Raw genomic sequence first — 23,679 nt, 5'->3', positions numbered from 1 at the left:
GAGGCAGATTTCAAGAAGGCATATGTGAACAGTCACTTCCCCAGCTTGGCTGCAGAAGGCCAAGAGAAGAACACAGCCAAATCTTAAGGCCACTATGCTCTGCTGCAAATGGAGTCTTAATTTGTTTAGCAATGTCATCTGGGTCTGGCCATTTCCATTACTGCAGGCCATGAGTGGGGCTGCTGGAAGGGAAACGGGGCAGGTGCCAAGTAAGAGGAAGACTCTTATCACTTTTCACACAAAGTTTTCAGATGTCGTTACAGCATTGCTTAATTAAATGTGTCTGTTTTTACTGTGATCTTACCTCAGTGACAGGAACAGAAAAAGGAGTAACTCCTACCAGTAGAATGATTTACTGCATAGGACCAGCCTATTTCAGCTTCCCAGACAAACAAACCAGACTGTACAAGTAGCAATACATATTATGAAGCTTTATTTCAAAAGGATACAGTGGCCAGGATACAGATCCACTCAGTTTAACAACTCTCCAAAAATAGGTTACATAATACCCAGAAATCAAACAACCAACCCAACCCTTATTCTCTACCCATTCTAATGTACATTTGGGTTATCTGTGTGTTTTGTGATAAGTACCTAATTTTCAAGCCTGACATCACAGAGCTAAATTGTAAATTAAAACTACTGGGTGCAAAACAAATCATCTCTTTGTACAGCGGTTCACATGTTTGGTTCCAATTAATTTCAGAGCTCCTAGTGTTACAGGGGGAAATGCTCATCAAAAAAGTACAATGAACTATCCAAAATCCAAACAGCCTAACTTATTTAAAATGCCTCCATAAAAGAGGAAAAAGTAATTATGGTAAAATTAAAAAAGACAAGTTCTCTTAGCCAAGGCTTCTTCGTTCATAAAAGATTTCCAATAAGTTATCTTGAAACCAAGGGGGGAGGTCAAGCAGGTCAGTGAGCTTAGAATCTTCGTGGTGGTCCACTCTTAAATGGTTTAAATCCTGAACCACTTCCCCTCTGCATGGAATTGCCCGTAATCTGTACAACTCTGTTAATGGGTGAAGAATTACTGGAATAAAAGTTGAAAAAGAAGCAAATTTAAAAAGAAGTTTCAGGGGAATTAAAGTCTCACTATCCAGAGTGCTAGGCAAGGCAAAGTTCTCATAACCTGATCGTGTTACAGGTGTAAAGGCTGACACATGGAGGAGCTCCCACTCAACCATGCTGTGAGACTGGCAGGCTATTGAGAGAACAGCAGCCACTTTTTTGAGACTGGGGACAGAACACTCCCTAGTAGGCATCAGGGAGCTAGCAACTCATGCTGGACCGGCACATTCTGGGCAACATTCAGCGTAATCATGTTCAAGTGGAGAGAGCTTTAAAAAGATGCCCAACTGAACTCCTGGATCTTGTACTGTGACCTATTCAGATGCTGCCCAAGAAATGTCTGTGGCTGCCTCACACACATGGGAGAAGGTCCCAGGCCCAGGGCCTCTGTCAAATTTCCTCACTGGTCAAGCTTTATCTGCTCAGGCCCAAGGGGACTTCTCCTTATCCAGAGCACATCATGGTTACAAAACTAACAATATGAGTAGTTAAGTTTCATGTGTTTCCAAAGCCCAACTAGATTCAGACAAAATTGTATGCGGTCATGAAACTTCCTGCAAAGCCTACTCAACTGTACTGCCAAGCTTCCACTGAGTCATAGAAATTATTGTTATTACATTTATTTCTATCCCAGCTTTTTCCTAGAGCAGGACTCAAGTGGCTTAAAGATAAAAAGCTTGAAACATAGGCAAGATATTCATTAAACAGTAATTGAACACGAATAGAAAAAACCCAATGCTGGAATAAAAATGTATTCACCTGCTGACAGAAGGACAAGGAGGGAGCCAGTCCAACTTCTCTAGGAATAGAGGTCTAAAGTTTGTGCTGAATCCCTTCCTCAATCAGGGCAATTCAGATTTGTGCCAGCAGTGGGGGCAGAGTACCCAATACTGCATTGCCTCAGAGATTGGGGTGATCCAGAATAAAAAAGTAAACCACCTGCCTGAAATGGGGCAGAGTTAAACCCCTCTTATAGGCGCTACCATGTCTCCAAATTCCTCACACCCATGTAAAGAAAATGGTGATTTTGGTGTCCCAATGCAAGTTGCTGGGGTTTCTGAAGCTTTGCTTTTTTAGACTGAAATCCAGAGCTCGGGGCCAATTCAAAGTGGGCTCTGAATCCGTTGTGGGGGAAGGGGTGGCAAACACAGTCCTAATGGAAACTTTGGCACCCCAGCACACCAATCAAGTGTGTGCTCCTTGAATATGAATATGTCCTTTTTCAGCCCTATATGTAAAGCTGGGTTTTAAAAGCAACCTCAGAAGTGTGATATTTTGGGGCGTGGGGAAGCAAAAAGCATCACAGGTACCTTGAGTGGGGAGACATCATGCCACCTCCTGCTCGGCCATCTCCCATTCGCCTTGTGTCGTGATAGCTGCTGCCCTGTGAACTGGGCCCATGCCATTCTTTCCTTGGTCCAGCGTCACGGCTATGCCGCTCAACCACGTGGCGATCTTCATTATAATGCTAGAAAGAGACACGGGAGGTTACTCTGCTAGTGCCACCACCTTTTGACTTGTGTTTCCTAAACGGACCCAAAGGAAGAACAGCTGCACACACTTGGCTCCAGTACAGCCTTCTCTAGATGTGCATCCTGGGAAGGTTTGCAGCTCTTTCGGAAGAACTTCAGAGAAGCAGTGCCAACAAAAGCGGGAAATGTTCTGCAAAGCATGTTCTACATCAGGAACTTTCAATTTGTCTCAAGTTCAGCCCTTGGACTATAAAGGACAACACCCACATAGGTACACTTTTTGCACCGATATTCAAAGTTTGCATGCATTGTGTCTTGGATGTTGCACTAAGAAAACCTCAAATTTGGATATAACGAGAGGTTAGCATGCAAAGTACTTTGCATAGCCCCTTAGGAGGAATGCACGTTTTTGTTCTTGCTTTTTCTCTGAAGAAAAACAAAGGGACTATGGTGGGTGGGGAGATGGGAAAAGAGGGCTTCTGTTCAATTGGACACCCACCCTTGCATGTTAAGCAACTGCTAATGTTGAGGGTTTCTCCTCAGAGTGTGATGCCTAACATGGCTCTTCAGGGAAAAGGTGAAGCATTCCTCTCCATCTGCTCTGACTCTACTGTACAATAATCACTCTTCCCAAAATCAAGTGAAGGCAGGAAACACAGAGCAGACAATATCAGCCTGGCAAGACAAGGTTTTACTCACAAAAACATGAGAGCTAGTGTGGTGTAGCAGTTAGAGTGTCAGACCTGGACCTTGGAAACCAGGGTTCAAATCCCCACTTGGCCATGAAGCTCCCTGGGTGACCTGCCTCACAACCTTAACCTACCTCACAGGGGTTTTGTGGGGAGATTAACTGAGGTGGGAGCAAACCTTATACACCACCTTGATCTGAAGGCAGCCCTGTTTAGGGAGGCTTTTAATGTTTAATAGATTATTTTATTTCATTTTTCTGTTGTAAGCCACCCAGAGTGGCTGGGGAAACCCAGCCAGATGGGCGGGGTATAAATAATAATAATAAATAATAATAATAATAATAATAATAATAATCATTATTGAGCTCCTTGGAGAAGCAGGTAGGATATAAATGCAATCGATCAATCGATACAACAGTCACCAACTTGGGCTCAGTGACCACCCCAATGCATCAGCCTATCAAAAGGCAGCAGCCTGGCTGCTAGAAATAGTGCGTTCTGTACTGGTTTCCAGACACACCTTGCAATGCTGCTTCTTGCCTTTTCAGCCCTAAAGAATCTGGGGGCATAGCAAGTTGGAAAAGCCTTTTCCATAAAACTTCCCCATTTGTGGGGGCCACCCCAGGAGACTCTGAGTTAGAACAGCTTTTAGAGGCTGCCCTTGTAGCTGCATCAAGCAGGGCTCCCTCACTCGTGGTCCATCCTCTCAATGTCTTTCCCTATGAAGTCTGCCAGGCCCGGTTGCCATTCACTCACCAGGTGCACAGAACATAAGAGCAGCCTTGCTAGATTAGACCCAAAGCCCATCTAGTCCAACCACCTGTTCTCACAGCAGCCTATAAGCAAGCAGAACCTCAGTGCAGCAGTGCTCTCCCCACTTATGATTCTCAGCAACTGGCATTTAGAATCATACTGCTTTTGACAGGGGAGGCAGAACAAACATAATTTGTCTAATTCTCTTTTTAAAAGCCATCCAAATTGGTGTCCATCACTACAACAGTTAACTATGCACTATATGAAGTATTTCATTTACTCATAAAGGAGTTGCTCCATCCTCACCATCATTTTGGTTGCTCTTTTCTGAAACTTTTGCAACTCTACAATAGCCTTTTTGAAGTGAGGTGATCAGAACCATACACAGTACTCCATACGTGGTCACACCAGATTTGTATGACAGCAGTATGATATTGGCAGTTTTATTTTAAATTATTTCCCTAATGACTCCTAGCAGGAAATCCACTTTTTCCAGTTGCCATACAGTGTTGACATTTTCATCAAGCTATCCACTACAGTCCCAGGGATTCATTCCTTAAGAGTCTCCATTAATTTAGAGTGATATATATATATATATATATATATATATATATATATATATATATATATGTGTGTGTGTGTGTGTGTGTGTGTGTGTGTGTGTGTGTGTGTGTGTGTGTGTGTGTGTGTTGCCCCACTGCCTGTCAATTTACACTTGATTATGCTGAATTGTGCTAACCATTTTACTGTCCATTCAGCCAGTTTTAAAAAAGCCTCACAATCTGTTTTTATTTCAGCTATCTTGAACCATTTGGTATCATCAACCCACTTGGCTACCTCACTACTTTGCTTTGACACTTCTGTTTTTGCCACACTATTAAGTGAACAGTTTTCTGCTTCTCTTACTGATTCATCATTTTCATTAGTGTCATACCTCTGTTTAAGTACACCTCGGTTTGAGTACTTTCAGTTTAAGTACTCTGCAGACCCGCCTGGAATGGATTAATCCACTTTCCATTACTTTCAATGGGAAAGTTCGCTTCTTAAGGTTAAGTATGGACTTCCAGAACCAATTACACTCATACTTCGGGTTAAGTACGCTTCAGGTTGAGTACTCCACGGACCTGTCTGGAACGGATTAATCCACTTCCCATTACTTTCAATGGGAAAGTTCGCTTCAGGTTAAGTACACTTCAGGTTAAGTACAGGCTTCCGGAACCAATTGTGTACTTAAGCCGAGGTACCACTGTATTTCAATGGGTTTTTAAAGAACGTAGTAGCAATATAGTATTATTTGCCTAAAGGGTCAAATATTTTGGCCAGAAGGTGGTATACAAATGAAGTGAAACCAGAACCCAAATTAGCAGATGAACACTACCTTGCCTTTCCCTCTGCTCAAGTGACCTTACAGAAAATGCAACAAAGACCAATTATTGCTTAAGGCTCACCACATTCCTAATCAGAATATGCAAGTTACTTATGACTTCCATTTACCTGCCCCCCACTTCCACGCTCCATCACACTGCGCTCTGCTTCCCGGCTTCCGTAGCCAGATGTGGTACTACGACTCCCAGAATGTCCAGAGACTTCTCGGCCTGATCTTTCTGGCCTCTCTCTGCAGAAGGAAAGAGTCAACATGGTACAGGAAGTAATAATTCACACCTTGAGTTGGGGGGCTCCGTTTTACTCATCATTCTTAACACCTTAGAATAAAGGGCTGACGTTACCTTCTTCAAATTGTGGAAGTGCAAACAATTATCTCCTACTATCTGTGCACTTCCAGCCAATCCCTGACTGGCTGAAATGTGCCAAAAATATAAAGCAATATAGTTTGCCTCCTGCTGACTGGGAAAGCGAAGTAACTCTAGAGCTCTCTTGGCCTGTCCCAGCTAGGTTTAGAAAATCACCCCTGCTTGGCAAGGAGATCTGCAGACCTGGGAAGCATCACCTCACTGAAGAGGGTTCTTTCTGTGACTTGAAGGGCCTGTATTGTGCATTTGCTCACTAGTATGCAAAATAGAAGATGACATGGAAGCCCAGTCATTTAACATGGCATTTGCTCAGTTTAGGCACATGCAAGTCATGCTGTTCACTGCCAAAAAAGGGCACCCAGTGAAGTGTGTTAAAAGAAATCTAGGTTAGAAATTAAGTATTAATGTATTGGAGCATATCAACGATCAAAATATAATGAGCCTGAAGGCCTCTTATGGAACAGGCACAGACCCAACGTATTGAGGAAAAGCACTCAGATTCTTACATAGCCAGGTTGATGCACAAGTGACAGGCTGTAAATGGGCCAGGGCAAAGTAGCAAGATCTTTCCTCTCTACCCAGCACATCCCACACTCCGAAGAATTTCCACTTGAAGAAAGGGCAACAGAGCCATACCTGTTCTGTCTTGGTGAATCACAGCCACATATACCGGTATGTATCCCCACCCCACGTTTTGGGCAGGAATGAACCTGCACATCCCAGCTATTAACCCAGGTTGAAGAATCACCTGGCATCTCGCTTGTCAGGGTTGATGCCTCCTTCACCCTTCCAAGAACTCTGCCGGGATGAGTTGGTCCCAGTCTCTCGTGGGTGACGGCCATGAGGGATCTCAGGCCTGTCCTGGATTATCACAGTCCTCCTCTCATCGCGGTCTCCTCTCACTTCCCGCCGGTCACTGTCACGGATTTCGTTTCGGGGCTGAGGGGGCTCATTTCTTCTGGATTCACTGAAGCTTTTTGGGTATCTTTCAAAACCAGGCTCCTCCCGTCTTGTGGTTGGCCGAGCTTTTTTCCCATCACTTTGGTTGACAAATCGTTCCCGCCTGTTCAGAAAGGCAAGAGTTTTTCAGATTAAGGGTCACTCCCTAAACTGGTTCTGTCTGGCACAGCATCTGCCTGCAATACCCCAAGGTGCTTTGCTGCATAAAGTTAATTTATCATTATGAAGACTGCATTATGAGGATATTAGGGATACAGCTGCAAGTAACCTGAGTAGCTTGAGGGTGGGCAGACTTCTCGGGCTTCTAGTAAAGCACAAAGTTGAGCCTGCAAGTGAAAATTCACCAACCAGGGCTCAGGGGGATGGGTGTTTAAGAGCTAGTATTTAGGAGCAATGTAAGCAAATGCTCAGCCCAGAAATTTGTTTTCAGTATCACAGAATCATAGAATTGATACTAGCAGAACTAAGCTAATTTAGAAAGGGGGGGAGCTTTTGTGTTGCTACTATTGTTTAACAGTTGAGAGTTACTTTTGCCAGTCCTTGCAGAAATCTACCAGATGCTCTCGTCTATCCCAGAGTAAATCCCACTGCCACCTGAGTAAATATGCTTCAGATCACACTGCAAACTTATCATCTTGAAAATCAGAGCCTAGCATGGGTAGCCAATATGGTGCCCCCAAGTTCACACACACATTCTTTATTATGGTCAAAAGACCCACTGTGGGGATTACACGAGGAAATTGTGCTGGCATGTGTGGGAATGACTGAGATCTGGTGCTGGCAAGCCACACTGATCTTCGAGAGTGCGGGCATTAGCATGGCAAACCGGCTAATGTCAGAATGGGAAACACGTGAAGGACAGGTCAGCTGGGCAACAGGTCACAACAGAGCTAGAAGGATCTAGGAGGATCTGGAGGGAACTGGATGAATCAGGACAAACCAGATGGGTCAAGCCAAGGAGAGCAACACAATGGGAATGAGGAGGGGGTGTTTACAGAGTGACATGTGCTTGGAGCATGGACAGAGGGCATGGCAAAACAACACGTGGGCTATGGAGGATGTCTTAGGGAGTGACCGGGTGTGACGTTACAGGAAACATCACCTTGTATGGGACTGCACTGCTGTAATTGGCTAGAAGTTACACTGTCGTTGTAATGATTAACTGTCATCCTGAGCTTTCAATAAAAGGAAGCGCTAGAGCTCTGCTCTTGGTCGCCTTCCCATTGAGTTCAACCTGCCTTGAGTCGTGTCGTCTTTGCCATTACAACAACCCACAAAAACAGTTTTGAAAGCAAAAGACAGCAGAAATACAGGGAAAAGATTCCAAGGCAGGCACTATGTTTTATTCAGAGCATGTTGATTTCTATTTCTTACCCAAAATCAGGGATGAGGAATCTGGTGCCCTTCATATGTAGTTGGAGCACAACTCCCATCCTCTTTGACCACTGGCCAGGCTAGCTTGGGCTGATGGGAACTGGTATTCAGCAATGCTGGGAGGCACCAGATTCCCCATCTCTATTATAGATATTGTTGGACTACACTTCCCATTACCCAAGAACACACTAGTGCAGTGGTCGGCAAAGTTTTTGTGGCTTGGGCCGGTTCAAGGTCCCGCAGATGCCGCGGTGTGTGTGTGTGTGCATGCACGCGCAAACACCATTTCTGGCACTCCTTCTGGTTCAGAGGAGGCGTGCACAGCTTCCTATTGGCTGCAGGAGCTTCCTGCAGCCAATGGGAAGTTGGCCAGCGTCACGGAAGACAGTCCCCGCTCTGCTCCACGCCGGATTAGCGTGGTGCATGGGAGCTGACCGAGCGGGCATGCGGGGGTCCATGGGCCGGTTAAACAACCCCATGGACAAGTGGCCCATGGACCTTAGGTTGCTGACCCCTGCATTAGTGTAACAAACAGCAACTTCCCAGCTGTAATAATAACTTATTTATGAGATCACACTTCAAGAATCAGAATACCCTGTCCTCTCTAACTAAGAGAACACACATTTGAATGGTGTAAACTATCCCAGGGTGAAAATTATTGTGGGGCACTTAGAATCATAGAGATAGAAGGGTCATCTACTCTAACCCACTGCAATGCAGGAATCTCAACTAAAGCTTCCATGGCAGATGGCTATCCAATCTCTGCTTAAAACCCTCCAATGAAGGAGAGTCCACAACTTTCTGAGGGAGTCTGCTCCACTTGAGGAATCACGACAACATCAGAATATACTGTTGTGACCATCATCCCCAAGCATACCTGTCAAAGGAAGTCTGCACTGCAGAACCCTCTGGGTATCGCCCTCTGTCTCGGTGGTCAAAATCAGTAAACCGGTTCTGCTGCCGGCTGTAATCAGACCCATGGCTAAAGCGTGCATCTGTGTCCAAGGAAATCTTTTTGCTTTCATTCCAGTAGGGCTCCTCTCTCCTAATGGGGTGGGGAAGAGACACACTGCTGTTAGGACTCCAACCTGCCACACACATTTCTTTGTTTTGTGCTTTGTCAGGGCTGATGGGACAGAGGAGCAGGCATCCAGCCTGAAAAGGAAAAAAAGCACAACCTGTGATCAACATCCCGAGGCCGTTTCAGGGAATTCCTCTTCTCCTGCTCATATCGAAGCTGCTGCTGCTGGCGCCGAAGCTCTTCTCTTTCACGAGCAATCCGCTCTGCTTCCTTGCGACGCTCCTAGCCAGGAGAAGAGAAAGAATCTCTAAGGAGCACTGGAAGACGTTAAGGCCAGAGGACATGGATAAGGAACATCTGTTGCCCTCCAGAAGTTGGACTGCAACTCCCATAATCCTTAACCATTGGCCAGGCTGGCAGAAGCTGATGGGAGTTGTAGTACAGCAGCATCTGGAGAGCCCCATCCCTGCCATAGAGCTTCAGCTACAATTGGGGAAGTAGCAGAATTAGCACTGACCACTGTACAAGAGCTCAAAGTGATCCAAAGGGGCACCTGGCTGGATGGGGGCCGAGATGTGAGTGCCTAATACTTGAGGCTTGTTCACAGAATAAAACTCTAATTACCAAAAAAGGAGGCTGCCATACGTACAAAACACACCATTTGACTATGCAGGTAGTCTCAGAAGCTACTAATTTAAGCACATATGCAACCATGGTTACAACCAAAGGCAGTGAAGTGGATGTGCCTAGTGTTTTGAAAGGATTTCATTACAAAGTGCAATGGTGATGTTACCAACCCTCCTCAGAAACCACATACCCTAACAATTCAAGACTAAAAATCCTTCTTCATGGTCTTCAGCTGCCTCCCATCATGCCATGAATGATGGACCAAGTTGTGCTAATTAAGACTAGGCAGACTTGGCTCAATTTGCATATTTTGTTGCAATGGCAGAAACTGGACCTTAGCACCAAAACGTATCCCAGAAAGTTCAACTATGTAAAGAAGCAGACAAGCTCCTGGGTTCTGTGTGATAAAGCACCAGGCAGGAGTCTCTGATACCAGGGAACTAGCGCTAACACCCTTCAAAGAAGCTGGACAGATTGTAAGCAACAGAAAATAAAAGAGGGAAACCCACCTGCTCAATACGGATACGCTCCCTCTCCAAGCGCTCTCGTTCCATCCGTTCCCTCTCCAGCTTCTGCCGCTCAATTTCCAGCCTCTCCCTCTCCCTCTGCAAACGCTCACGCTCTTCACGCTCCCGGAGGAGCCTGACGCGCTCCCTCTCTCTTCTCTCTCTCTCAGCAATTTCTCTTCGCCTGCAAAAAGCGGGAGCTTCAAAGGTGGGGCAGCTGCAGGCAGCCATTTTAGGCCCAAGGCCAACAAGTGAACAAGGTGCTCCTTTGGGGCTTGACTTCCTTCTTTAGTCACACGACTGGTGGTTACGGCAATGCTGAAAGTTACGGCAGAATACGCTTGCCAGCTTCCTGTGCTTTGGCGAGCAAGATGGGCGGAGAACTCTCTACTGACAATGGCAATAACATCAACCTGCTCTGAGGGATGCTCTGGGGTTTGTTATAACGGGGCATGGGGTTCTTCCAGAGTGTGCAATTTGGGGCGAGGATAACTGCACTTGTGCAGAAAACAGTTTAGCACTTTGCAATTTCTCTCTTCTCTCCCACATCACTGTGAGTAATGATTTCTGAAGCATTTTGCACTTCATTGGTGTCACCTTTTGTTCTTCTCCTTTTCCACTAGCAACCATCACATTAGGGTGGAGCTACATAGGACTACATGTTTGCCATGAACTCTCCTGTCTAGAACTTGGGAGGACAAAAAGGTTAAGCACCCCTCCTCCCATTCGCCACTTCCATCCATGCCTCTCTCAGTGCCAATGAGATGCCTGGAAACAGGAGTCCAACTGCCAGAGTCTACTTTTGGCCTCAAGGTGTTGTTTTTCCTAAGCACCTGAGAAGCTTGATGGCAACAGTGTTGAGCATCCCTCCTACCTTCGTAACTCTACAGCACGGCGTATTCGCTCTAGCCGAACAATGTGCTCCCTCATTCTCTGCTCCTTCATCTTCTCAAAAGGCAGTATGTCCTTTCTGCCCCGGTAGTCTCTGAACTTCATTTTGTCTTGAAGAAAACGCTCTTTGTTCCTTAACATAGGTGGCTGGAGACAAGTTTTTTTAAATATAAATATGAGAATTAGGGACACTTTTACATGTTTACAGCATGCCAAGAGTCATCTGGCTTCTTGCGGACCATGAAGGGTCCCAATGCCCAAGAGCTCCCTTTCTCTGTAAAATAAACAATGAACTCCCACTAAGAACAGTTTATGACAGGGTCTTAGGTGAAATGGAAGTTTGCTTACAGAGGCAGCAAGAGAAAGACTGGCTCTAAGAGGAAGTGGGAAGTGCCTCCTACTCCAGACCCTATCAAATCTTTCTCCAGAAGAGCCAATCTCACAGGAGGTAGGAGTGATGCTTGCACAGCAATCTTGACTGCAGCATTTACTCAAGACTTTTGCAAAAAAAAACACTGTTTACAAGTGAACTTCCAAACTCTGCTGTTAGAGCTACCTTATAGTTGCCTAGGCTTCAGAAAGAAGTCAAATTGTGGTTAGCTAGTTTCCTTTGTGACACAGCCCATCACTCCTCTGTCTCAGCTAAAACCAACTCTCACATAAACCAAATTAGGGCCTAAACAGACTAATGTTTTGAGCAATACTTACTTTTTCAAACCGTCCCCTTCTTATTGGCCTGGTGTGAACTTGGTCTCCTTTCGTTTGGTCTAGAACTACCATATGACTTGGACTTTTTACACCTTTGGAAGATAAAATTACATGCTTAATTATCCACATAAGAAAAAACACAAAAGCCATTTCGCTAAATCTGTACATGTTCCAGGAATATATATATATATATAAAAAGATAATTTTTCTGACATGAAGGCCAACTAATTTGGATTTGAATTTTACAAGAAGCGATGCTAATTGTTCTAGATCCATGTTTCTTAAACAGTGGGCCTTGGAATATCTTCAGGTGGGCCCTAAGGGTCAAAGCCTGCCCAACATATCTTTATTTGCCTCTCCTGCCTCCCAGCCCTGCCACAGCTTTTTGGCTGGAACAAGGACAGTACCAGCAACTCTTTGCATGCTGAGTAAAAGTGGCCAAGAGACAGAAGTGTTTGGAGTGTATGGTGGGAAGAGGAGCAGGGAGAAGAGGGAAGAATGAGCCAGAGGAAGTTTTGAAGGAAATTAGAAAGTGAGAGAAAAGTTTGCTATTAAATAATAACAAACAAACAAACCGGGAATAAGAATGGAAGAGGGCATGACAGGGAAGCTGCTATAGAAGGAAGAAGTGAAAGTAAAAAATCAGGGAGGAGGGATGAAAGAAACTGCCACTACGGTATGGATAAAGTACAGGAGAAAGGGGAATGGGAGAAGAAATTACAGGAAATGGGTAAAAACACTTTGAAGAGCATGTGAGGGTGGAAAAGAAAGAGCATAAAAGGCCTTCTCCACTTAGAACTTCTGGATCAGCAAATTCTGCTGAAAAGGGGGAGGCTAAATCACAATACCTCCAGTAATAATAATAATAATAATAAGTATTTATACCCCGCCCATCTGGCTGGGTTTCCCCAGCCACTCTAGGCAGCTTCCAACAGAAAAATAAAATACCGTATTTTTCGAAAGACGCACTGTTTCCCTCCTTAAAAGTAAGCGGAAATGACTGTGCGTCTTAAGGAGCGAATGTGTGGTCCCTGGGCCTGAATTGCCCAGGGGCGAAAGGCAGATCCTTTCTGCCTTTAAAAAAAATAAAAATAAAGAGCTAAAGGCTAACAAGAGGGAAAGAGAAAGGAACCAGCTCAGCAGCTGACTGCAAGAGATCTGGGAGGGAGATAAGAGGGCTAGCTCCCTTCCAGGCCCCTCCCGGCCCCTTGCCTAGGTCTCAATTGTTGTCTGCAGAGGGAGATATGTGACTGGCTGATTAGATTATCTGTCTGGAAACTGTAGAAATGGGTCCCTTTCCTAGAGAAGTTGCAGAACTGCAAGTTGAACCCCATAAAAACAGGATTTTTCCCCTTTGCAAGGAAACTCAGCAACTTTGAGCTAATCCTAAAAAATGGAGTTTTCCCCCTTTGCAAAAAAGATGCACAACTTTGAGCTGACTCCCCCCCCCCAAAACGGGGCTTTTCCCATTTGCAACAAAAAGCTGCACAACTTTGAGCTGATCCTAAAAAATTGGAGCTTTCCCCCTTTGCAAAAGAAGCTTCCTCAAATATTTAATTGGGGGGGGGGAGGCACCTAGGTCTCTAGGAATTGGCTGCTATGCCTAGGACAATTCAAGAAAGCAAAAATATTTTTTTTCTTGTTTTCCTCCTCTAAAAACTAGGTGCGTCCTATGGTGTGAGAAAAACGGTAATCAATTAAACATTAAAAGGTTCTGGACCTCAGTGTCCGGCAGAGCGATGGGGGTGGAGACGCTCCTTCAGGTATACTGGACCGAGGCCATTCAGGGCTTTAAAGGTCAGCACCAATACTTTGAATTGTGCTCGGAAATGTACTGGGAGCCAATGTAAATCTTTCAAGACCGGTGTTATGTGGTCTTGGTGGCCGCTCCCAGTCACCAGTCTAGCTGCCGCATTCTGGATTAGTTGTAGTTTCCGGGTCACCTTCAAAGGTAGCCCCATGTAGAGCGCATTGCAGTAGTCCAAGCAGGAGATAACTAGAGCATGCACCACTCTGGCGAGACAGTCTGCAGGCAGGTAGGGTCTCAGCCTGCATACCAGATGGAGCTGATAGATAGCTGCCCTGGACACAGAATTGACCTGTGCCTGCATGGACAGCTGTGAGTCCAAAATGACTCCCAGGCTGCGCACCTGATCCTTCAGGGGCACAGTTACCCCATTCAGGACCAGGGAGTCCTCCACACCTGCCTGCCTCCTGTCCACCACAAACAGTACTTCTGTCTTGTTAGGATTCAACCTCAATCTGTTAGCCACCATCCATCCTCCAACCGCCTCCAGGCACTCACACAGGACCTTCACCACCTTCACTGGTTCTGATTTGAAAGAGAGGTAGAGCTGGGTATCATCCGCATACTGATGAATACCCAGCCCAAACCCCCTGATCTCTCCCAACGGCTGCATGTAGATGTTAAAAAGCATGGGGGAGAGGACAGAACCCTGAGGCACCCCACAAGTGAGAGCCCAGGGGTCTGAACACTCATCCTCCCCCACCACTTTCTGAACACGGCCCAGGAGGAAGGAGAGGAACCACTGTATGACAGTGCCCCCAGCTCCCAACCCCTTTAGATGGTCCAGAAGGATGTTATGGTTGATGGTGTCAAAAGCCGCTGAGAGATCCAGCAGAACTAGGAAACAGCTCTCATCTTTGTCCCTAGCCCACCGGAGATCATCAACCAGTGCGACCAAGGCAGTTTCAGTCCCATGATGAGGCCTGAATCACGACTGGAAGGGATCCAAATGGTCCGCTTCTTCCAGGCGTACCTGGAGTTGTTCAGCAACCACTCGCTCAATCACCTTGTCCAAGAATGGAAGATTTGAGACTGGGCGATATTGGCCGCATCTAAAGATGCTTTTTTAAGAAGCTGTTTCAGCGGGTCTGGGAAGGCTCCCTCACAGAGAGAAGCATTCACCAACCCGCGAAGCCCATCGCCCAGCCCTTCCTGCTAGCTTTTATAAGCCAGGATGAGCAAGGATCAAGGAGACAGGTGGTTGGTTTCGCTCGTCCAAGCAGCCTGTCCACATCCTCGGAGGTAACAGATTGAAATTGACCCACACAACTTGACTAGACAGACCTCTAGCACTTCCCCACCCCAGCCCTGCTCCCACAGTGGAGTATACCTCTTCCCGAATCTGAGTGACTTTATCTGCAAAAAACTTTGCAAAATCATTGCAGGAGATCATGTGGCCCGCACTGGGCCCCGATGGAGCAGGTGGTTCCACTAAACTGCGAACCACCTGAAAAAGTCTCCTGCTGCTGTTCTCTGCAGATGCAATTGAGGCGGTGAAGAAAGTCTTTTTCACCGTCGCTACCGCCACTTAGTAGGCTTGACATTGAGCTCTAAACCGTGTCCGGTCAGCTTCAAAATGAGTTATCCGCCACCAGCGCTCTAGCCGTCTTAGCAATTGTTTCATTGCCCTCAGATCCATGGAAAACCACAGGGCTGTCCGGGCTCCATGCAATCAGAGAGGGCACTTCGGAGCCAAACAGTCAATAGCCCTGGTTAACTCCGCATTCCAGTGCAAACGTCTGTTCTTAGCTTGAGGAAAGCTGAACCATAGAACTCCTTGCTACAAGGAAAACACTGCGACAAAGAATTTAGCAATTTCCAAAGGTGTATAAGATATCAGTAGGAAGTGACATCAGTTATTTTCAACTGACTGCCAAATTCTGCCTTCTTATGCCACCATTTTCTGACTGCCCCAGCACCACCTTTTTTTGTCAAGTGAGCCTAACACTACTCCACTCTAAAATATTCAAAGCAGATTTGTTACCATTAAGAGAAACTCTAGGTAATACCTGTTAAAATGCCAGCTCGCGGCTTCAAAAATGTATGACTATACAGCCTAATCCTTTTCAAAGCATTAGCATAAAAAGCAATAGCATAATACAGTAGAAACTCAAGTACATGGTGGAGATTTGTTTGTAAGGAGAGTAGCTGCAATGCATACTTATTCGCTTTTTTTCTTCTGCCGTTTTAGGATCTTGAGCAGGACAACTGGATCCATAGTCACTCTTCTCATCTTTGCCTTCAGGTTTCTTCCCATCCTTGCTTTCTTTTTTCTCTGATTTGTCAGACTTCTTATCTTCCTTTTTGGAGAGGGTCCTAAAAAGGTAACAAACAGAGGTGGTATAGAATTCACTTTCTGAGAAAATAAATTTTTGTTTAGTAGTGGAAAGGACTTTGGATAGCCATTACAGTTACAGTGATGCTTCGCAAGACGAAATTAATTTGTTCCATGAGTCGTTCTGTATTGCGAAAATTTCGTCTTGTGAGGTACCACTATACCAAGTTAAGTGGACTGAATTTATGAGTTATGGATTGAGTTACTGAGCAATGTAAAATTCACAATAACTTTGTTATTGTATGTTTTATATACAGGCGACAGACCGGTGGTGTAGGTCCTCTTGGACCTGGAAGAGGGCAGAATGGAAGTGGAGCAGGGCAGGATTGTGTTCTGCTAATGTGTGGAACCCTTGAGCAAATTGGGGGTTGCCTGTATAACTATAATTTGAAGAAAAAGTAAGTTTCTGGTCCTGATGGATTATTGATAGATGGTCATCAAATACGCTTGAATGCACATGGGCAACACAGGTTGAAATCTCAAACCAGAGAGGTGACTAAGCAAGTTTTTTAGTAGGTGGGAGTAATTGGCACACTACACAGCTCCTTGCCCCTTGTCTTGTCTAGCAAGAGCAGTATTATGCATATCTCCTCAGTCTGCATACTTTATATAGGTTGCAGAATCCAGCTTTTGCTAATGAAGCATTTTTTTTTATTTTAAAAAGAGGGATCACAGGGAACACAGAGTCATGCTAGGAAGCAGCACTTGGGCTCATTTTTCCCCAAACAAATTCTGGTTACACAAAAGTTGCAGGATCAGGCTCTTACTTGCTGGCTTTGTCGCTTGAAGTTATCTTCTTTTCTCCAGGATTCCTACTGGAGCCAGATTTCTCATCACTGTCTTTCTTCAGTTCTTTCTTGGAGGGATCACCTTTTACCTGCAATTTATTTTTTTAAAGTAAAGTACATTACACATTGACTGCCAACCAGGATGTGTAGCATAGAGCCATTTCTCAATGGACTAAAAGAAACTTTAAAAGGGATGCATTCCTTTTTGCCATCAGTCATCTTGCTCTCACTTTCTGTTATATATCCAGCCAACTGCTACTCACTGGCGGAGCTTCATGCTCTGGGTGGGGCTGGTGTGCGTTCTGGGGGGCGTGGCGCCCAGCGCGGGCGGTGGGGACAGCTGCCATGGCGCCCTCGAGATCGCGCTGCCCGGGGCAAAGCGCCCCTATCGCCCCTCCCTTTCTACGCCCCTGCTGCTACTCAGAGTAAGAGGCGGAGGAGGAAACAGAAGATCACAGGACAGCACCCTGGAGAAACCATGGATAACGAATTCCAATACAGCTCCTCCTTTTTGATTTTTGGAAGCCCATCCCATACATACATTGTAGGAGGAGAGTCACATAAGAACTTGCTCCAAATTATTTAACACTGTTATAATTCAGTAGGAGGCCGGCCTAACTGCTAAAGCATCTCTCTTCCCAAATCAACTCCAGACCAACTGTTTGTTGGTCTAGATATGAAATGTGCAGCCTGGCTTTAGTTTCAGATTGAGTTCACTTCCAACAGCATCTACTTTAAACCCAAGGTTGGAACAGGTCAGCAAGGCCCACTGAGCAGAGTCAAGGAGGTGGCATCCCTCTTCTGAAGGGATAAGTTCTTCCCTCCCAGTTTTTTGAAGAGATGCATCTTCCCCTCCACAGATACGACCCCTGTCTGTTAAGAGAGCACATGTCACACCTACTTTCTCAACGGAAATTTGTTGCCCATGCAGCTCTGTACGGTGAAGGTGGCTTATACACCTTGCCACTTCTGTGCTTGATGACATAGTCACAATGCCATAGCATTTGGCTCCAGGGCTTCGGGCACTGGTGACCACTTTTGCAGCAAGAACCTATAAGAAACAGAAATGGAAACAGTCATGGTTTTAAACTGACATCTTCATCATTTGCTACTCTACATCCAGAAAGGCAATACCTAAATATCAGCAAACAACTAGCTTGCATACATCTCATGCACTGGGCAGCCAAAGAAAAAAATCGCAGACAACAGTTATGTCATTATGATTTGATACCATATTAGACATGGCAATTCATATGCCTCAACATCAGGTTTGCTGGCCAGGAGAAAAGCAGCTTTTTAGTCCTGTGGGGGGGGAGAGATGAGGATGACAGGATGACACCTGTCTTCTTGCAAAGAAACACAATTGAACATAGATCTATTAAGGTGATCAGAATGTGTGAATGGTGCATGCAAGCTTGGCCATGATGCTGGTATGAGAACAGCCATACTAAAATGTACTTTTCTTACGAGCCCGTTTTAGGCAGTTTATATGGCAAAAACCACGTCCTCAGCGGCCAAGTGCTTGCCCTCAGATTGAGTTATGACCATTCCCAGACAGGGATACAAAGGTCACAGTGATGTGGGTTTTGGTAACCTCTAGATAGGACTATTGTAATATGCCCTATGTGGGGCTACCCTTGAGGCTGGCTCAGAAATTGCAGCTAGTGCAGAATGTTGGGTGTGTCTCCTGGCTATACTAGCTCTGCATCAGCTGCATTACACCAGTGGTGAAAGCTCTGACTGGCTTCCAGTATATTATAGAGCTACCTTCAAAGTACAGTAGACAAGCGTTTTGCACAGAGGTTCCATTCCCAGCCCCCATGTGTGTATAAGCCCACCCCGCCCTTTCTGTGACACGCTGAGTGACTTTTTGGGTCACTTCTGGGTTCAGCATTGTGCACGTGCACACAATTCCAAGTGTTTTAGACACGCATTCAATCAGTTGATGCCTATACTTCTGTTTGTGTGTAAAGTCCTAAAAAGCCTAGGACCAGGTTACTTGAAGGACCAAATTGTCCCTTACACACTGCCATCATCTGGAGAAGCCCTACTGACTGTCTCACAGTTATCACTTGTTTATTTTTTGTGAACCAAGACTTCTTTATTAAAAAAGCAAAGCGTCCTGGAGCACTCTCTACTGAAACCTGAGGATTGTGATATTCTGTTGTCTGCTGAAACTGTCGGTTTTGCCAAGCATTTTTATAAATTAATTGAATGCAGAATCGGCTATTTGCTGTGTAAATATTGATCTTATGTATTAATTATAATATTGTACAATGCCATTATATTTTAGATGGCAGTTTATAAAATGTCTTCTACATAAATGGCGAGTTTGACAACAGTGAGATCCTCTTGCATTACTGTATTAAAGAGGTCACTATTTTCATCCCTTTGCTTAACTGTTGCTCTTGTTTACATCAAGATGCACCATCTTTGTTCAAACATACAAATCCATGTCCTCTCCCTCCTATATCTAGTGTTATGATAGCCTGCTATTTTTGACTGTCATAACCTGAAAAGGCTGGGCATGAATAGTAGTTTATGCTCCTTACTGGAAAGTGGGTAGAGAAGAAAAGAGCACTGGCATCTCTCTGTCTCCTTCCCTGAAACTTCAACAGGTTAGCCTGTTGCTGGCTCTCAAAATTTACTAGCATCAATTGCATCTGCTTTACTTTCAACCATTAGAAGCTGGGATTAGAACTCAGCTTTTGCTAACCCGGCCTCCCAGTCTCTTCAACCGAAGGTGAGTGTACATGGAAGAACATGGGACAAACAGTTTTTTAAAAGGAAGAGAAGACAATATGCTTCTTAGCTAGTAACATTCCCTGAGGTAGTATTAAAGTCAGGATGGGGAACTGGTGGGCCTCCAGACAGTGATGGACTCCCAACTAATTTCTGTATTTCCTGAACAAGAGAAGCATGCACACTTACCTGTTACTCTAACAAAATTAAAGATCCACCTGCAACTAGAGACTTTTTATTCCCTGGGAGCATATTGGAGGCAGCAAGTTGTATCCAATGTTAGTCATACGCCAAGTAGACTAAAAGAAATCAATGGGCATGACTAACTTGGGTATGTCCATTTCAATAGGTCTACTCTGATAAAATTTAACTGGATGCAATTCACTACAGTCATACCTCGACATTCGAAGGTTTCGACTTCCAAAGTCGACAACCCCGGAAGTCTTTTCGCCGCGCGAGCCTGGTGTGCGCGTTCTGCGCCTGCGCAGAAGTGCGAAAACGCGCTTCGCGCATGCGCCAACCACATGCTTTGACATCTGAAAACCTCGACTTACGGAACGGATCGTCTTTGTAAGTCGAGGTACCACTGTATATCAGTTGCTGCCAATCATAATTGAGGCGAACACAGTTGCACTCAGATTCTGCTTGCAGGCTTCCCATATCGGCTTTTGGTTGGCCCCTATGTGACAGACAGCAGAGCCCTCGTGATGCAGTCCCTCAGAGTTCCACCAGAGGGTCGGAGCCTCTCTCTGATTGGCTACAAAGCCAGCTGGCCTCAGAGGGGGGAGGAGCAGAATGTGGGGGGCACATAAAAGGAGCAGCTTCTGAGGGAGCCTTGAGATAGGGATAGAGAAGGGGAAAAGCTGGAGGGAGACAGGGTTTAGTTTGGTTTGAGATGGGAGAAAGGGATTAGGAATAGGTTTGTTCAAGAGAGTGGGTTCAAATGTGAGTTTAGCATCCGCTCTGAGGAGAATATCTATAGCTAGAGGAAGGAGCCTCGTATTGAAGAGAGGAGGACCATGTGAAGAGACAGGAGGTGCCTGGAGGGCTGAGTCTGAGCCAGAGGAGGGGGAAGCTGTGGGACTACAGACCCCCCTGTGTCTCCTTCCCGTCAGGCGGGGAGAGCTCTTCTAGGAAAAGAAGACTCCCAAGGTCTCTTAAAACTCAGGAGTGGGATTGCTAAGAGAGGGGGTAAATGACGAAAAGCGCCCCTTGCTCACAAAACAAGCTGTGAAGGAAGCTGTGCTGTGCCCAAAGTAATTACCTGAAACACCTGTCATAAAGGATATGAAGGAACAAGAGAAACTGAGTTAAGCATTTCACCACCTATTCTAGAAACTGGAACATCTACCTGAAGTCTAGCAACCGATTTTTAGCAACTGAAGTTCAAGAAAAGATGTGCATATACCACTGTGTTTAAGCCTGTGACATCTTTATATATTTAGTTTAAGTAAAAGTTAACTTCTTCCTAACCCAACTTTGTTCCACCAATCTCTTTTTGTAAATAAAACTCCTTTTTGATCAACTCCTGCCGGAGACTCCCTGAAACAAAGTTCCCCTCACACAAGGCCCCCACAAGATAGCCTGTGGTAAATGGTAGAAATTCGTTGGCGTACTGTGGGGTGGGCCTGGTATATTTAATTGGGGGCAGTTAGTGGGGTGAGTCCGCTACACCCTGTGAAAACAGGATATTGGACCAGAAGGGCCTTTGGCTGGATCCAACAGGGCTCTTCTTACGCTCTCAAGTCCTCTGGTCATATAGCCTACAAGCCTCCGGTACCTACTACAGAGTTTATAACTGTGTAGGGAAACAATTTTAAGTTAAAATTTTTTGTCCTGACTTCCTGTTCACATGCAAGAAAAGTTCACAGAAGAAAAGACTGGTAGCTGGACAAAACAGCATTTCTCTCCATAAGATGGAAAATTAGGTCTCCACACTCTTTGGCTGAATGTCCAAGTACTCATAGTTTGCACATAATAGGTTATTGTATAAAGTCTGATCTTCAAGTCTTTATTTTTTAGCTTCTGGCTTGTTCTTTTATATAGGAAAGTAGGCTTTAGCGCAACTGTCAAGGGTTTGGATTTAGTTCTGAGAAATGAGTGTAGATTTTAAGTAATACATTCAAATCTACGCTATTTTAAGTGAAACTATTGTCCGTTTGTTTTTAAAGCCATACCACTCCCAAGTGTGTGAACACGGTTTGCAACCTCAGTCAACGTCATATTCATTAACTGATACTGTTAAATGGAACCATACCTTCCCATATTTGCCGAAGAGATTTTTCAAGTCAGCGGCTTTTGTGTTAGAAGACAAGCCACTAACCCATAAGTTCTTAGTAGAGCTGCTGCTGCTCCCACTGCTTGCACTTCCTAAAACAAATTTCACAGAACGTTTCAGTGTCAAAATTAAAAACTAGCATTCAAATGAGAAAGTGCAGTTTTGGAAGATGACTTCTACACACAATTTTCTTTTAATAAGCAAACAGTGCATGAAGACCAAGATCAGAGAGCAAGAGGGGAGATTTGGAGGGTATGCAATCTGTGCCACCCATTTTACAGCAGCAAAGACACCTACAATGCGCTTTTAAAGATTTTCTAAAGCAAGCACATCCAGAAACCACTCAGATAGCAGGTGACTAGAAAGACCCTTCTCTGAGCTCCAAGAGAACTGCCACAGCTCAGACTAGTCAACACTCTACTATTCTATGGTCCCAACAAGCAGACTATTCCAAGATACCTTTGAGAAGACAATGACAGGTATGTGCCTCCATTTTTTTAAAAAAATCACACCTTACAAACTTCATGGTTGTTGTTGTTTTATAAAAAAAAATACCCATTAGTTAGCATTCTTGCATCAAGTTATGTTGGCTGAGGACATATTTCAAGCAAAGATCTATTAGGTTTGCAGGAGTCAGCAGACCTGTCAATTATTCCATGCAACTCAGAATGCCACTATGTTGCATTTATTTCATGATGGTGCCATTTGTTAGCAAGAGAGGCAGAAAAGGCAGTTTGCAGCCAAGCCTTGCAGTAGTCAGGGGCAAACACAGGAGCAGTGCAAAGCTGCTTCTATGGACTGGCTGCAGTAACTGCAGGCTCCTCCAAAGAGGAATATAAGCAGTTAGTGGCAAATGCCCCTAACTCTCTTAGCACAACTGATTTTTTTTTTAATTGTGCTGTTATTTTGCTTTACTTCTTGGAATTTCATTTTTAAAAAGTATAATGATAGGCTGCCCTAAGTATTCCAGGGGAAAAACCTAAAGACACTGCCCAAAGAAATTGTTCAGTTACAAAAACCTTACCAAAAACTATTACGTTATAGTAATCCACTAAATTTAAAGAAGTTAACTTATTTGCTGACTGTACCTGACCAGTCAAACACCTAAGCCTAGGATTTCTCACCCTATTTAAGATGCCATATTGTAAGGAGACCATCGTCTCAAATGAAGATGTCTTCTATTTAAAATTTCATTTACAATTAACTTTACTACCTAGTATGAACAATCTACAGATTCTTTCCAGGATGAGAATACAACAGAGCAACGTAATCATCAACTGGATGCATGACACATTTTTCGAGTGACAAACAATATTTGGAATATGACTAAAGGGATATTCAGTAGGATGCTCCTACTCCACAAAGATGTTTGGGAAAACATTTGTTAAGACACAGGCACAAGTTAGTAGTAATGGAAGGAACACTTTTTCTTCTATAAAGATTCCCCACTCACTCAATAGCATAAAAAGCAGCAGTGGAACATGATTGACACCTGGTCATCTAAAGTAACTACAGTCATACCATCCCACTTAAAAGTAGCCTGCTGTGTAAAAAAAAAAACAACCACCTTTCAAATCAGCTAACTGAAGCCAAGCTGAATAGCAGAAAGGAAAAAACTTGAAGGTAAGGAGGGCATTAGCATCGCCCACTCCAGGACAGTCAGAAACATCCCTGAAGCTTTCTAGTCTCATGGCCTTGCTACCAGATCCAAGATAGCAACATATCACAAAGGACACATTACCTTTTTCATCCTTTGATGAAGGCTTGCTTTCTTTAGATTCCTTAGTAGAGCTAGGAGGAGGAACAAATCAAAGAAAATTGAACGTGCAGAATTTGCTTGTCCAGAATCTTACATTATTAAGCAAGTCATTTCAAAAAAATGAAACAAAAACAAAAAAAGGAG

The 23,679-nt window shown here is 44.6% G+C and overlaps 1 protein-coding gene across 2 annotated transcripts in view; it reads right to left on the bottom strand.

Annotated features, from left to right (window-relative positions):
* Positions 1-416: 416 nt before the first annotated feature.
* The window catches only part of SLTM (SAFB like transcription modulator), a 43,787-nt gene continuing 20,524 nt past the window's right edge, over positions 417-23,679 (bottom strand). For both annotated transcript variants that reach the window (XM_035130872.2, XM_035130871.2), the window contains 14 exons: positions 23,518-23,567; positions 21,756-21,868; positions 17,658-17,807; positions 16,736-16,845; positions 15,795-15,949; positions 11,827-11,918; positions 11,102-11,265; positions 10,231-10,411; positions 9,252-9,376; positions 8,951-9,118; positions 6,488-6,802; positions 5,483-5,603; positions 2,385-2,542; positions 417-1,036 (listed from right to left, as the gene is read on the bottom strand). In XM_035130872.2, coding sequence (XP_034986763.1) covers positions 928-1,036; positions 2,385-2,542; positions 5,483-5,603; positions 6,488-6,802; positions 8,951-9,118; positions 9,252-9,376; positions 10,231-10,411; positions 11,102-11,265; positions 11,827-11,918; positions 15,795-15,949; positions 16,736-16,845; positions 17,658-17,807; positions 21,756-21,868; positions 23,518-23,567 — 2,011 coding nt within the window. In that variant the 3' untranslated portion in view covers positions 417-927. The remainder of the gene's footprint in view (positions 1,037-2,384; positions 2,543-5,482; positions 5,604-6,487; positions 6,803-8,950; positions 9,119-9,251; positions 9,377-10,230; positions 10,412-11,101; positions 11,266-11,826; positions 11,919-15,794; positions 15,950-16,735; positions 16,846-17,657; positions 17,808-21,755; positions 21,869-23,517; positions 23,568-23,679) is intronic.

This window comes from Zootoca vivipara, chromosome 14, assembly GCF_963506605.1.
Source record: "Zootoca vivipara chromosome 14, rZooViv1.1, whole genome shotgun sequence".
NCBI classification, from domain to species: Eukaryota; Metazoa; Chordata; class Lepidosauria; order Squamata; family Lacertidae; genus Zootoca; species Zootoca vivipara.
Note: the sequence above shows the minus strand (reverse complement) of the source record. Positions and strands in the feature narration are given on the sequence as shown.